Source organism: Dendrobium catenatum, unplaced genomic scaffold (genome assembly GCF_001605985.2).
Source record: "Dendrobium catenatum unplaced genomic scaffold, ASM160598v2 fragScaff_scaffold_716, whole genome shotgun sequence".
NCBI classification, from domain to species: domain Eukaryota; kingdom Viridiplantae; phylum Streptophyta; class Magnoliopsida; order Asparagales; family Orchidaceae; genus Dendrobium; species Dendrobium catenatum.
The window spans coordinates 24,454,324-24,467,805 of record NW_021319178.1 but is presented as its reverse complement, the minus strand read 5'-3'; the positions used below and the strand labels follow the sequence as shown (position 1 = coordinate 24,467,805).

At 34.0% G+C, this 13,482-nt stretch overlaps 1 protein-coding gene and 1 long non-coding RNA gene across 3 annotated transcripts in view; one reads left to right on the top strand and one right to left on the bottom strand.

Annotated features, from left to right (window-relative positions):
- The window catches only part of LOC114579955, a 9,512-nt gene extending 3,787 nt beyond the window's left edge, over positions 1–5,725 (top strand). The window contains exon 2 of the long non-coding RNA XR_003701242.1: positions 5,602–5,725. This is a non-coding gene — a long non-coding RNA (uncharacterized LOC114579955). The remainder of the gene's footprint in view (positions 1–5,601) is intronic.
- LOC110114175 (NADPH-dependent aldo-keto reductase, chloroplastic-like) lies at positions 4,068–12,929 on the bottom strand. Of its 2 annotated transcripts, XM_028696199.1 has the most exons (7): positions 12,739–12,928; positions 10,591–10,641; positions 6,256–6,332; positions 5,998–6,085; positions 5,596–5,868; positions 5,234–5,482; positions 4,068–4,372 (listed from the first exon to the last, which is right to left on the bottom strand). In XM_028696199.1, exons 1-7 carry the CDS (start codon positions 12,847–12,849, stop codon positions 4,289–4,291), a joined length of 933 nt encoding a protein of 310 aa, XP_028552032.1. In that variant the 5' UTR covers positions 12,850–12,928; the 3' UTR covers positions 4,068–4,288. The 2 variants fall into 2 exon arrangements, with proteins under 2 accessions (XP_028552032.1, XP_028552030.1); XM_028696197.1 differs by having other exon boundaries at positions 5,596–6,085; positions 12,739–12,929.
- Between the last annotated feature and the right edge of the window lie 553 nt (positions 12,930–13,482).

Sequence of the window (13,482 nt, the reverse complement as noted above, 5' to 3'; positions counted from 1 at the left end):
TTTCCTAATAATATAATATTAGTTTCTAATAATATAAAGTTTTTAAATAAATTTTTTTAACTATTATATTTAATTAAAACTTATAAACTTTTATATAAATTTAGTTTAAATTATTAAATATATGTTTTAAATTATATTATAAAATTTTAAATTGTTAAAGTTTTTATAAAGATTTAAATTATTAAAGTTTATTTTATAAAATTTTAAATTATTAGATTCCATCTCCCCCTCTCTCTCATCGCGGTCATCTCCTCTCTCTCTCTCTCTCTCTCTCTCTCTCTCTCTCCCCCTATCTCTCCCTCTTATGTGAGTATTACGCCATTTTAAATGGCATATTTCATTTTCTCTCTCATATGTAAGTAATACGCCAAATTGAATAGTGTATTTCAATGATGCCATTTATTTTGGCGTATTTGCTCATATCTAAATTTTAATTAATCAATGCTCCTTTTGCTAATTTTGATAATAATACTGATCTTTTATAAAATTTTCCCTCACATTTTTGTATTTGTATCAGTGATATTAAGCTTTATGCTCTATGTGTCGTATAACCTGTGTATGTTTACATCATCTTTAGTAATCATATCATACATGCATGTACAAGTACATATTATTGTAAGGTAAGACATTCAACTAATCATGATGTTTTCCTATATCTTATCATACCATATCATGTCAGGTGGCTATCTTGTAAGTTATCACTCATGCCCATCAATGTATCTTAATTACCCACTCATAGCTCCTTATCTTGAATTTTGTGTCATGTATATTGCATTGAGATTATACCACAATCCATTATTTAAAGGAAAGCTAGTCAACTCACCCTCATGTACACGATATCTAACTCCGGCCAACCCGAATCAGTTTATAATTAGCCAACCTTTCTTGCAATTACACACCAATGCTATATTTTACATGAAAAATATAATATTGTATCTAATGCAATTAAGCATGTAGATCATTTTAACACCATGCCATCAGTATGCAATTCTTATCAATATGCTTGCTACAACATGTACATACCATCAAACTATATCATATGCATGTCATGTTAGGCTTAATGGAATAAATGCAACATGCAACAGTCTTAATTTATTACTTGGTGCAATTAAATAAAAATATCATACATACAAATCTTCCCAGTGAACTTTTAATATGATGATACCAAAATATACAGAATAATGATATCTAATACACACCAAAATTTATATGCTAGAAATGTGCTAAATAGAGGGATAATACATTTTAACCAAATTTGGGAGAGAGAAAAACCAAAACTCAAAATCATTAGAAACAAAAGTAGGATTGAATACCTATCATCATTAGAACAATTTTGTAATTAGAGATATAGACAAAAATCATCCAAAATTGAATTTCTTTCTCCTCTCTCTCACTTCTCTCCTTTTACACCTTTCTTCCCATACAAGCTGAGGGAATGATGAACCTGATATATAGTGTTTGGCGTTGTGGCATTGTAGAGTATAGCCAGCACAATGTTGTTGTACTATAGTTCAAACTTTCGCTGGCGAATGCTTAGATCCTAGTCATGGTCATCGGAATTTCAGCGACTAACAGTCGTCAGACGTCCACCTGGCCGCCACCTTTGAACCTTCACCTGGCCATCGCCGTTGGACCTCCATCCGACCATCGCCATTAGACCTCTATCTAGCCACTGGTGTCGGGTCTCCTCCATGTTGCTATTTTCCATCTTTTGCCCAACAACCAACACCGTACCTTTGCCTTAGCCGTTATCACCGAACTTTTGTCTACCGATCATTGTTGTTGGAGTTTCACTAGCTGAAAGCCACTCAACCACCAACGTTAAATCTTTTACCTACCATCTTCCACCCATGTACCGCATCACTCAATTGCGATCCATCGACCTCCATCGCCTACTAACTACATCCCCTTTGGTCACTGTAGCCTGATTATAATCCCTAAAGCATAATTCTTGACATTACTACGATCCCTATAGCCTTCTTTGCCTAACTACAGGCCATTCAAGCACTATTCTTCCTACGATCCCTCTGACCATAATCGACTAATTATAGTATCTACGACCTTATTAGTCTGACTATAGTCCCTCCAACCTCATTCGCCTTACAACGTTCCCTCCGACCACTATTGTCCGACTATGATCCCTCCAACCTCTATCGCCCGTTTATAGTCCCTCCAACCTTCATTGCTTGTTGTGGTCCCTTCGACCACCGTTGCCTAAATATTATCTCATCGAACACCATCACTCAATTACGATCCCTCCAACCACCATCACACTTGTATGGCCCATCCATCTTATTTGACCAACTATGACCCCTGCGACCTTTATCACACAACTACAATCTCTTTGACCACCTTCATCTGATTACAGTTCCTTCAACCTCGATCACATGACTACGATCCCTCTAACTTTCATCGTCTAACTATGGTCCCTCTGATACCCGAGTGTGGCCCCTCTAGCCAATATCGCACTACTATGGCCCTTACAGCCTTAGCCACTTGACTACGGTTGCTGTGACCTTTGGCTCCTCAACTATGTTCCCTCTAATCACCATTGTCTGATTACAGGCCCTTCGACCTCGATTGCCTAACTTTCAATCCCTCCAACTACTATCAATCATCTACGATTCATCTGATCTCAATCACCAAATTATGATTCCTTTGACTCTCGTTGCCCAACTACAGCCCCCGCAACCTCCATCGCCTGACTTCGGTTCCTTCGACCACCATCATCTGACTAAAGTCCCTTCGACCTTAGTCACATGACTACGATCCCTTAGACCTCAGCAGCTCAATTACGGTCCCTCCAACCTCCATCACCCGACTACGATCTCTTTGACCACCATCACTTGAAAATAATGTTTTACTTACCACCATCGTCCAACTACAATTCCTCTAACCACCATTGCCCAACTATGGTCCCTCCGACTACCATTGCTCAAATACGACTTTTTTGACCTCCGTCGTCTGACTACATTTACTTTAACCACCATCAACCAACTACGGTCCTTTCAACCTCCATTGCATGACTACGCTCGCTCCAACTTTCTTTGCCCGACTACAGTCCCTCTTACCTTCGTCCCTCAACTAAGGTCCCTTCGATCACCGTCGTCTAACTACAATCCTTCCAACCCAACAAACATGTCAATAATCTTGTAAGATTAGTTCTCTTGCCATTGGGATCTTCCAACTACAACTATGTAACATGCTCTATATAATTTATATTTGATATATTATGTCAATACTAGCATCATGTGTAATCAACAACAAACACTAGATGAATCATTTCAATTGAACAATGCCTTATAATTTTTCCCTTTCATGAGCATTCCACATTTAAAAAAAAAAAAAGAAAATCCAATCCTTATAACTCTTACACATTTTCTTTTTTGCCTTTTTTTTTTTTTAAATCTTCCTAAAAGCCTAGGACGATAAATTTGCTACCTCTCTACCATCAAGAATATACCGGCACTCAACAAATCTAATTTACTATTAATTTTCCTTTCTATTATGTTTAATGTCCAAGTCAATATTAAGCTATTATAACGATTAGCATATGAAATCCTTTAACAATTATATTATTACTTAATTAGCTAATCACTATGTATCAATCAACGAATCTTCACGCAGTATTTCTTTCCCCTACGCCGAGCCTTATTAATAATATATTCACATAAACAAACTTTCCTAATCATTAAGTGGATTAAGTTTGTCATCAAACATTCCATGCCTGTGATAAATTTCTCATCACTATTCTTTATGTTACATTTATCAGACAAAATTATTTAAAAATTAAGTTCGAAATTATCTATCAGATTGTTATATTCATTGGACTATAAATAATCTATTTTTATGACTATATGTATACATAAATAAAAAACAAGAAATTTCTTATTTTATATATATATCACCATCAAATACACCAACTCTTCTCAGGCCTACTTAAGATAAGATTTCATTATATATTTAATTTAATGAATAATATGTACAATAATATTATATATATATATATATATATATATATATATATACCTCTAATACACCGGTGCAAAGGCCGTAAAGCAGTAAAATACCAAGAACATAATGTTTTCCTTTAATGTAAAACAGATATAAGGTTTTACTACGAAGCAAACAACCTGCTGCTTCTAAGTGAGCATTTTGCATCAATACGAACTCAGAACAGAGAAATAAAGCACTAGCGCCGCCCCAATAATGCCATCAAGCAACCGCGAGAGCCATGAAAATTCTTATAAAGCAAAATTATAGCTGGAAAACGACAATCATCACAGTATCATATTTCCCCGTCCCAAATCTCCTCGACACTTTTATATAAGCCTTGAGGTTTAATAAAGAAATCTCCTCTGATTAGCCTTGCCTGCAGTGAAAGAAAAATGTTGACCAAATTATGTTAGCGACATTTGGAATTTTTATTAAACGCAACATAAATGGGGTATCTTATAAAAACAAGGAAATATGAAAATGTTGAGGGATCTGGTAATTATGTTGATGCAGGCTAAGGTCTTTTAATACATAAGGCTAGAAAACTCTCACAAATTGGGGTTAGACTATCATTGAATTTGCTACATAACTGAAACTGATAAATAGTTTTCCAACTTGAGACTTGAATGAGACCATCTCTTTGTTGTTTCAAAAAAAATTTGTACAAAAAAGTTGCTATAAAAAGTAATAAGAAAATTATCTCAAATGAAGCTTTAGGCTACGTTTGGGACGGCTTTCTTACTTTTTCAATTTTGTACCAGAAAGCCGCTCCAATAAGCAGCAAGAAAGCCGTCCCAAACGAAGCCTTAGTTTTACTGAACAAAGTTACGCAACTCAACTTGGTATGTTGGTTGGGAGTTTTAGCTACCAACCAAGAGGATTTGAGTTAGAGTCTTGAGTATGTGTGAGTTTATCTTAATTGACCTAAATGTCCAAAAAAAAATCACTTTTTCTAGACTTTTTTTTTTTCAATTTAAGAATATGTTTGATGCATGCATGCTCATTTATTAATTGTGGCGTCTTATTTTAGTCACTCAAAACCATAAACTGATTGTTTATTTAGTTGGTGCATGTAAGAGAAATCAATGCTCTAAATCGTTAACAACAGTCTTTTTACATATTGAAGCTGTAAGAGCCTTGCGCTTCAAAATTTGGTAAGTGCAGTTTGGAATCACAACTATAAGCATCCAAACAATAACGCTAAAACGGAGTCTCAAATGTCAACAACTCAATTTACCTGTTGAATAGAGGAGAACTTTGCAAACAGATCATCAGGTATAGACCAATCGAACACGTCATAGTTTTCTTGTATTCTTGATTCTTTGATGCTCTTTGGCAATACACTGTTGCCAACTTGGATTCCCCAACGAAGAGCTACTTGCGCAGCAGTCTTCCCCAATTTCTCCGCAACCTCGGTAACAACAGAGTTTGCAAGGACATTCCCTTCTATCCATTTTGACCCTGGAGAACCTAGCGGAGAATATGCCTGCATATAAAGGAAAATAATTAACTAGATAGTTATTCAACTCTTAAGGAAATGTCATAGGGCTTAGATCAGCGAAGAGGAGGCTATACTATTGTTAAATTTAGCCAACTTACTGAGAGGTGAACTCCCTTGGATTGACAGAAGGACCGAAGCTTGGTCTGTTGCCATACAGGATGGCATTCCACCTGGTTTACAGCAGGTGGAATACGTGCAATGCTCAGCAAATCTTCCAACTTCTTGGTGGAAAAATTGCTCACACCAATAGCACGAGCCTTTCCAGAATCATAGAGCTTTTCCATTGCACTCCATGTGTTAGGTATATCAGGTTGGATAAGATTTTCAGCTCTCAAACTTGTCCCCTTCTTCAGTCGAAATGGCCAGTGTATCTTCAGGGTATTGGAAGAAAGGATAGACGAGAAAACAAAAAGATTAATGAAAATAAATACGTCGAAGAAAAAATAATAATAATCTTTAGAAACTAAATATGCTTGACAACTTTCGAAGATGAGATGTACCAGGTAAAGATCCACATAATCGAGCTGTAAATCTCTTAAAGTTGAATTTATTTCCTCTGCTACATCTTCTGGAGCATGGCTATCGCACCTGCAAAATCATTGTTAATTTTCATACGAAGTGAAAGATAGAATGATGGCTTATAATAGCAGCTCTGATTGTGGATAATCAAATTGGAAATACAGTATTCCAAAAAAGATAGAATGGATTTCAAATGTAAAATAGCTACTTTTGAAACAACAATGAAGAAAGAAACTAACCAGAGTTTTGATGTAATAAACAAATCTTCACGCTTTACAACACCATCATCAAACAGCTTCTTCAAAGACAAACCAATCTGGATTTACAGTAAACTTTATCAGAATTTCATACAAAATGGAATAAAAAGCATTATACTTGCATTTTCAAAAGAAATGGCCCGGAAGAGAAGCAAATAATCCATACATTTTTAACTTACTTTTTTCTTGTAATGTAATACAAATTTATAATGTAAATAATTATAAGCTTCGGAAATTTATTAACAGTGCAATATAAGTAGAACAGAAACTTTAAAAAATTTATTATTCGTACGACAACTGTGTTGCGCTCTGGTATTAATGGAGCTCTAACACAACCATATCATTTAATAGAAATATGGGGAGATTCAGCAAAATTTTAGCTAAATGGGAACACACAAATTCCACTCATTAATGGTTCCTAAATTTTTTCAAGCGATGGTTAAAACTTAAAACGACAGAAGTACAACCAAAACTCAAATAATATTTGACATTGTTTTCGCTTCACCCACCTAATAAACTTTAACAGAGGTTAAACACAGACAGGCGCTATATGAACCCCTTTTAGTACCAGGTATAAAGAATATCAAATATGATATCATAAAACAAGAAATTGAATGCCTGAAGCGCCCAATTGAAAATATAGATCAACAAACACAACGATGTTTAGATCCTACATACCCAAATTGAATTAGATACAAGCAACTATCACTAAACAATTTCCGTCAAATCCATGTTGCTTGCTGCTTGAACTCGTAGGCATCTTTTAGACTCAAATCAAGACCAAATATGTTTTACATCAGATATTCATGAATGACTAAATAACGTTTAGCTTCATGAGTCATGGATGTCGATCCTCTGGATAAGTATCTGCCACTCTCAACATCATTTAGAAAGCGGACTACAAATAGTTCCACAAGCCAAAAGTTGTATAATGGGAATAGCCATGCAAATAGGCATGTTATAACTAATATACATGGGAGAATCAAAAGGTCCTACAGGGAGCTTGGAGGAAGAGTTCCTTTCCTTTGCTGCTTTGCCCTAGCCCTAGCTGTCCTCTTCCTCTTCCCCCCTCCTCCCTCCGGCGTTACAGAGGGCTTTCCATTTTCTTTCCAGTATATTTGATGTTCAAACTTTGGCTGGAAAAAAAAAATTTAATATCTCTAATCTCAAGATTGAATATTCCAATACCTTGTATTCACTAATTGAAATTCGATAGTTTATTAGATTTGTGGAGTTATAATACACAAAACTTGCTATAAATCTATTAACAAGATCAATGTCAGATTTATTTTTAAAGTTGATATTAATAAAAGGAAATTACATCTCATTTTTTTGGAAACATACCTGCAGGCCTTTGCAATTTGGGGGCCTTAGGCTTACTGCTCTTTCTTATCTCGCTTTTGCTTACAACTATTGTTTAATTTGGCAATTTTTTTATAATGACTCTCTCTTTATTAAATGATGGAAATTTAAGTACACCTCCTTATGGAAGCTTCAGGCTGGACTTACTTCCCCATTTTGGAAAAAACATTACAAAAATAGCTAATATAGTAAAGCCTTATATCACTTTCAAAATCCATATTGGCAGCAAGTTTTCTTCCTTCTGGGATCCATAGCTCAATGGCAACTCGAGTATGAAAAATTTTACCGACTTCTTTAGCTCTTTTGATATTTCTTCTTATACCAATATTTCTAACATTGTGGTAAATGGCTGCTAGTGCATCCCTAGTTCTTGTCAGTAGGTTTAAGGCTGCTTATTGCTTCTATAAACACTCTTGATTTTTCTCATGAGCAAGTTTTATGGTGGAATTTGGGCTAACATATTTTTAAGAACTTTCTACCGTTCTTATACATTCAACTCCCCACAATTTCCTGGCATAAGAACATCTGGAATAAGAATTATGCTCTGTTAAGGTACGACGAATCAAACACAAAGAGAAGAAATAAATCACAATTTGCAAAACACAAACGAACACAGAAGATTTGTGTGGAAAACCCAAAGCTGGGAAAAACCACGAGGAGGAGGACGGATGCACTACAGAGAAAACAAAAGGCGGAGAACAAAAAAGGGCACAAATCCTAAGCCTTCTACAACATATTTGTAGGGAAAAATTAGGGCACCAAAAAATAAGTGGAATGCCAAAATTACCTTTACAATCAAAATTAGGGCAAAACTAGTGTTTGATTACATTTTAGAGCTAAGCAATGGCTCTAAAATTGTTAGAAATGAATGTTAGCTTTCTATTTGCTTTTTTGAATATTTTATTTGGAAGTAAAGAAATGATAAAAAATTTGGTCTATTTTTATTAGTTCCTCTATTGCTCATCATCTTATTAAAAAGGCTAATTCAGCTCATGATCAAAAAATGAAAAACTTTTTGGGAAATTTAAAAACTATGTCATTGATGTTCATGGTAAGATTTCTCTCTCTGTGGTTCAAGGTGTTTCTAGATTGGGCGATGATGAAAGGCTCATTCTTCTTGCCTCCAAACAATATGGTGACAACAACCATTCACCATGGACAATTTTCTCACAAGCAACTGGGGAATTCCACTTATATTGAGCTTTCTATCTGCATTGTTTTTATAATGACTGAAAATTCTACCTCTTTAAAGTTCAATTTTTTTTATTGGCTCCTCTCCTTTTTGCCTTATACTAATTAAGCCAGTTCTTAATGTTTTTATTTAAAACCTTTTCTTCAGTTGGTATAGGCTAAGCATTGTTGATCTTTGATTTGCAGCTCATATTCTTTTGGATGTAACTTTTTGGTGAGTTGAGTTGTAAGTGCTTAGGCCTTTGTAGTTGTCCCCTTGTAGTAGGACTTTGTCCTCAATATTCTCAAACTGTTAGATATGCATGTTACATCTCTATTTGTTGCTTGTCTATTTTATTTGGATGGAAATGAATGATAAAAATTTTGGATTTGTTTTTAGTAGTTCCTCTAATGTTCATCATCTTTATTAAAAAGGCTATTTAGCCCAAGATCCAAAAATGAAAGAATTTTGGGGACATTCAGGAACTATTTCATTGATATTCTCAGTGTTTTTATATTGGGCGATAATGAAATGCCCCTTCCTGCCTCAAGACAATGTGGTGCTAGCAACACTTCCTCGTGGACGCCTTCTCGCAAGCAAGCGGGAGAATTGTACTTCTTTTAAGATTCTTCTCTAGTTGGTTTTTATAATGGCTGAATATTCTGCCTCTTTTAAACCCTTTTATTCAATTGGCTCCTCTCATTTTCTTCCTAGTACTAATTAAGCCAATTCTCAGTGATTTTATTTAAGTATTTTTCTTTAGTTGGTAAAGGCTAAGCATTGCTGATTTTTTATTTGCAGCTCATCTTCTTTTGAATGTAAATTTTTTGATTGTTGAGTTGAGTTGTAAGTTAGCATAGGCCTATATTTATCCCCTTGTAGTATAATGAATTATTGGTACTTTGCCCTCAATATTCTAAAACTGACTGTTAGAAAAGTGTGTTACCTTTCTATTTGCTACTTTATTTATTTTATTTGGAAGGAAATAAATGATAAGAAATTTGGATATGTTTTTAGTAGTTCCTCTATTATTCATCATCTTATTAAAAGGCTATTCAACTTAAGATCTTAAGCTCAAAAATAGAATTCGTTGATATTCGTAGTGAGATTTCTCTCTTAGGCTCGGGTGTTTCTATACTGAGCGATGATGAAAGGCCCCTTCTTCTTGCCTCTAGACAATGTGGTGAAAGCAGCTCTTCCTTGTGGACGACATTCTCGCAAGCAACCTAAGGAATTTCACTTCTTTTGAGCTTTTTATTTGCTTGATTTTTATAATGGCTGAAAATTCTACCTCTTTTTAATTTCATAATTTTTTATTGACTCCTCTCCTTTTCTATTTTATACTAACTAAGGCCAAATTCTTTGGGTTTTTATTTAAGTCCTTTTCTTCATTTAGTATAGGTTGAGCATTGCTGATTTATTATTTGCAGCACATCTTCTTTTGGATGTAACTTTTTAAATTGCTGAGTTGCGTTGTAAGTTGGCTTAGGCCTTTGTATTTATACCCTTATAGTATAATGAATTGTTGGGACTTTGTCCTCAATATCCCCCACCAAAAAAAGAGCTAATACACATGGAACAATACCAAGTTGTAAGGCAATGACACATCAGTCAAAAGTAACCTATGCAAAAAAAGTTAAGGACCAAGAACTTTGCGAATATGAATGTGCTATTCTTTAAAAGAGGAGGGGGTACTATTAAAAATAGTCATCTATGACACAAGTATTCATTAAAAAAACATAGTTTCATAAAAGTAAGGATACATTAGCGATGGATAAAAATACCTCTTTCTCATTTCCGTAAATCTGAGCACAGTCTATATGCCTATAGCCAACCTGCAGGTTACACAGATAAAAATTCCAATTGTTAAAATCATGTTAAAGGAAAAGCTTTAGAAATTTGATCCCAATAGAAATGAAGTCTAAAAAATAAATCAACCTTCTATAGAAAATTATAGGATTACAATGACATTTTAAGGGGCTGTTTGGCAACAATTAGGATTTAATAAATCTGAATTTACAAAATCTTGAGTGTTAAATCCTGAAAACAGTTTGGCAAAAAAGATATTAAATCCTAGTAAATCCTATGAAACTATTTGGCAACATAACTCATAATTTAAGATGATTAATTATTAAAAACACAAATTTAATTTATGTTTCAAATTTAATATGTGTTTTAAATATGAGCTACTAATTAATTTCAACTTTCATTACTACCAAAAAAATATAATTATAAATAATATAATCAGAAAATAGCTTCATTATCAAATAATTTAACTAACGATTTAATTATTAATTACAATAAAAATTATTTTTTTTGGAAAAGATTTTAAGTATCCTATTACTAACTCTAATTATTTAATTAGTACTTATATTATTAATTATCTAATTAACTATTTACATTTCAAATTATATTAACTAAGCTAATTATATTACCTCCGAATTAAAAAAAAAAAAACCTCCGAATTAATAATACGGTATTCTTCTACGCCATTGCCCGGCTATTTCAATAATTTCTCTCTTCCGATAGCCTTTCGCTTTGTCTTGTTTCTTCTCGGCTTTCTCCGTCATTGCTGCCAAAGAAGAAGAGCCGCTAAAGAAGCTTCTTAGCCTCCTTCGACAATGTTGTAACTGTAGCGAGAATTAGGTTTCATTTGATTGGAAGTTTTTTATGCTTATTTTGTTTTAAAATGACAAATTCATTTTTTATTTAGTGTTTGGTTCCTCAAATCAACTTCTCAATAACTCCATTTGTTTCATTTTTCTGTTGTTTTGAAAAAGCTTTTTATATATGCTTCTCCGGTAGAAAACTCCATTTTATGAATCAATGTTTCTTAAAATTGTCTTTTACAAAAGTACCAAAAAACCAAACGAAACCTTAGAGTTTTCAAAGAGCCGCGAAAGAAACTTCTTAGGCTTTGTTTGTTTGAGCATTTTTTTGCCTTTTCCGTTTTGGAAACAGAGGAATTTTTTTTTGTGTTGTTTGGTTCGTCAAATCACGTTCCCAATACTCTTTTTTTTTTCATTTTTCTTCAGTTTTGAGAAAGTTTTTTATATATGCTTCTTTGTTAGAAAACTCAATTTTCTAAACTAATGTTTTTTAGAACTGTCTTTTACAAAAACACCAAAAAAACAATCGAAGCCTTAGCCTCCTTCAACGACCTTATTAATGTCGCATCGGAAATGACGAGTGGAGCTCCCCGCGAAGGTACTTATTAGAATACATACATATGTAAACTAATAGTTATATATGTATTCTACTAGTATTGATCTTTTTTCTCTCCTTTTATGCACTTCTTCGACTAAATCCCATAAATCCGCCTAACTATGGGATTTACTAAATCCGGGATTTAGGTAAAAAAAGTAGGAAACGGAGAATTTAAGTTGCCGTGAGATTTAAATCCTTTTTATTTTCGGTGGCAGGATGTAGTTTAAATCCTGCTCAAATCCTGCTACCAAACAGCCCCTAAGTGAGATATCAAAATGTTCATATAATAAAAATAGGAAATAATTACTTCATATCCAATGAATTTAAAAGAATGTTTCCCTAGAAGGGATTGAAAAATATTCCGCCGGAATAAATAGCTAAGCGCATCCAATACCAGTTTCAGAATGAGAAAATCTATTTTGCCCATTGACGAATCAGCGAAAGTATCACATCCCGGAATTGCTCAATATACTATCAATATTTTCTTCATGTGTTATAGATCGAAACAGTATTTATAATTTCAAAGATTACAAACCATAACCAGTTGAAGAGAAAGATACACCAGATAAATTTATATAAAAATGCTGTACGAGAAAGACGATGCGGAAACTGAGTACTAAAAGAAGATCAATTTAAAATAACAAGGATTATTCCAAAAGATCGCAATAAGAAACTAGAGGAAGATGAAGGGGAAAATTTTGGATAGGAGAGAGGGACGGGAATACCTTGATAGCTGAAGCGACGGCTTCTCCGACCACTCCGGGGTTGGCCTGCCATGTTCCAAGCCCTAATGAGGGCATCTGGGCACCGGTGTTGAGCGTGAAGAACCTAGCCATTTTGATATTTCTTCTCTTACTCGTATCCTCTCACCAGTCACCGCTATCTCACGCCCACTCCGCTTCGTAGACTTATTAGCAAGCGGAGTTTCATATGGTATTTATAGGATGGGTGGGTCGAGTCGTCGAGTAGAGCGGCCGGCTAGATAGCTGACGCAAGCGCATACGAAAAACATAAATTTCAACTTGAACCAGCTTTGTTCGCGATTGCTCCTAAGCTCATGCGAAAGAACTCGAATTTTGTTTGGGATGATTATGATGCTGAATTAAGAATTATTTGTGGCTCATAATCAGCTATTAAGTTTTATTTGGAAAGATTTTTTTTATTATTTTTTAAAACAGCTTCTTAGTATAAAATTTTACTAAGAAATTATTTTAAAAAATAATAAGAAAGCTGTCTCAAATGAAGCCTAAATTTTATTTGTGATGGATTTGTTAATGTTTTTAAAGTAATTTTTTAATACAAAATTTTTAATATTTATTCTAAAAAGCTGCTTTAAAAATTAGTAAAAAATTGTCCCAAACGAGATCTAAATCTGTGCAAGAATTTTATTTTCATTTTTAGTTGTAAAAGCGCTTCACAATAGTTCAGCAAAACTACGAAAAGATTCATTATCGTTGATATTTTGCATT

Excerpts from the sequence above, each read along its gene's own strand:
- LOC110114175 (XM_028696197.1), bottom strand. The coding sequence starts at position 12,849 with ATGGCTAGGTTCTTCACGCTCAACACCGGTGCCCAGATGCCCTCATTA. Across the intron at positions 10,642-12,738 it reads CCGTCGCTTCAGCTATCAAG|GTTGGCTATAGGCATATAGA; the intron begins GTATTCCCGTCC and ends TGTAACCTGCAG. Across the intron at positions 6,333-10,590 it reads TTTACGGAAATGAGAAAGAG|ATTGGTTTGTCTTTGAAGAA; the intron begins GTATTTTTATCC and ends CTGTAAATCCAG.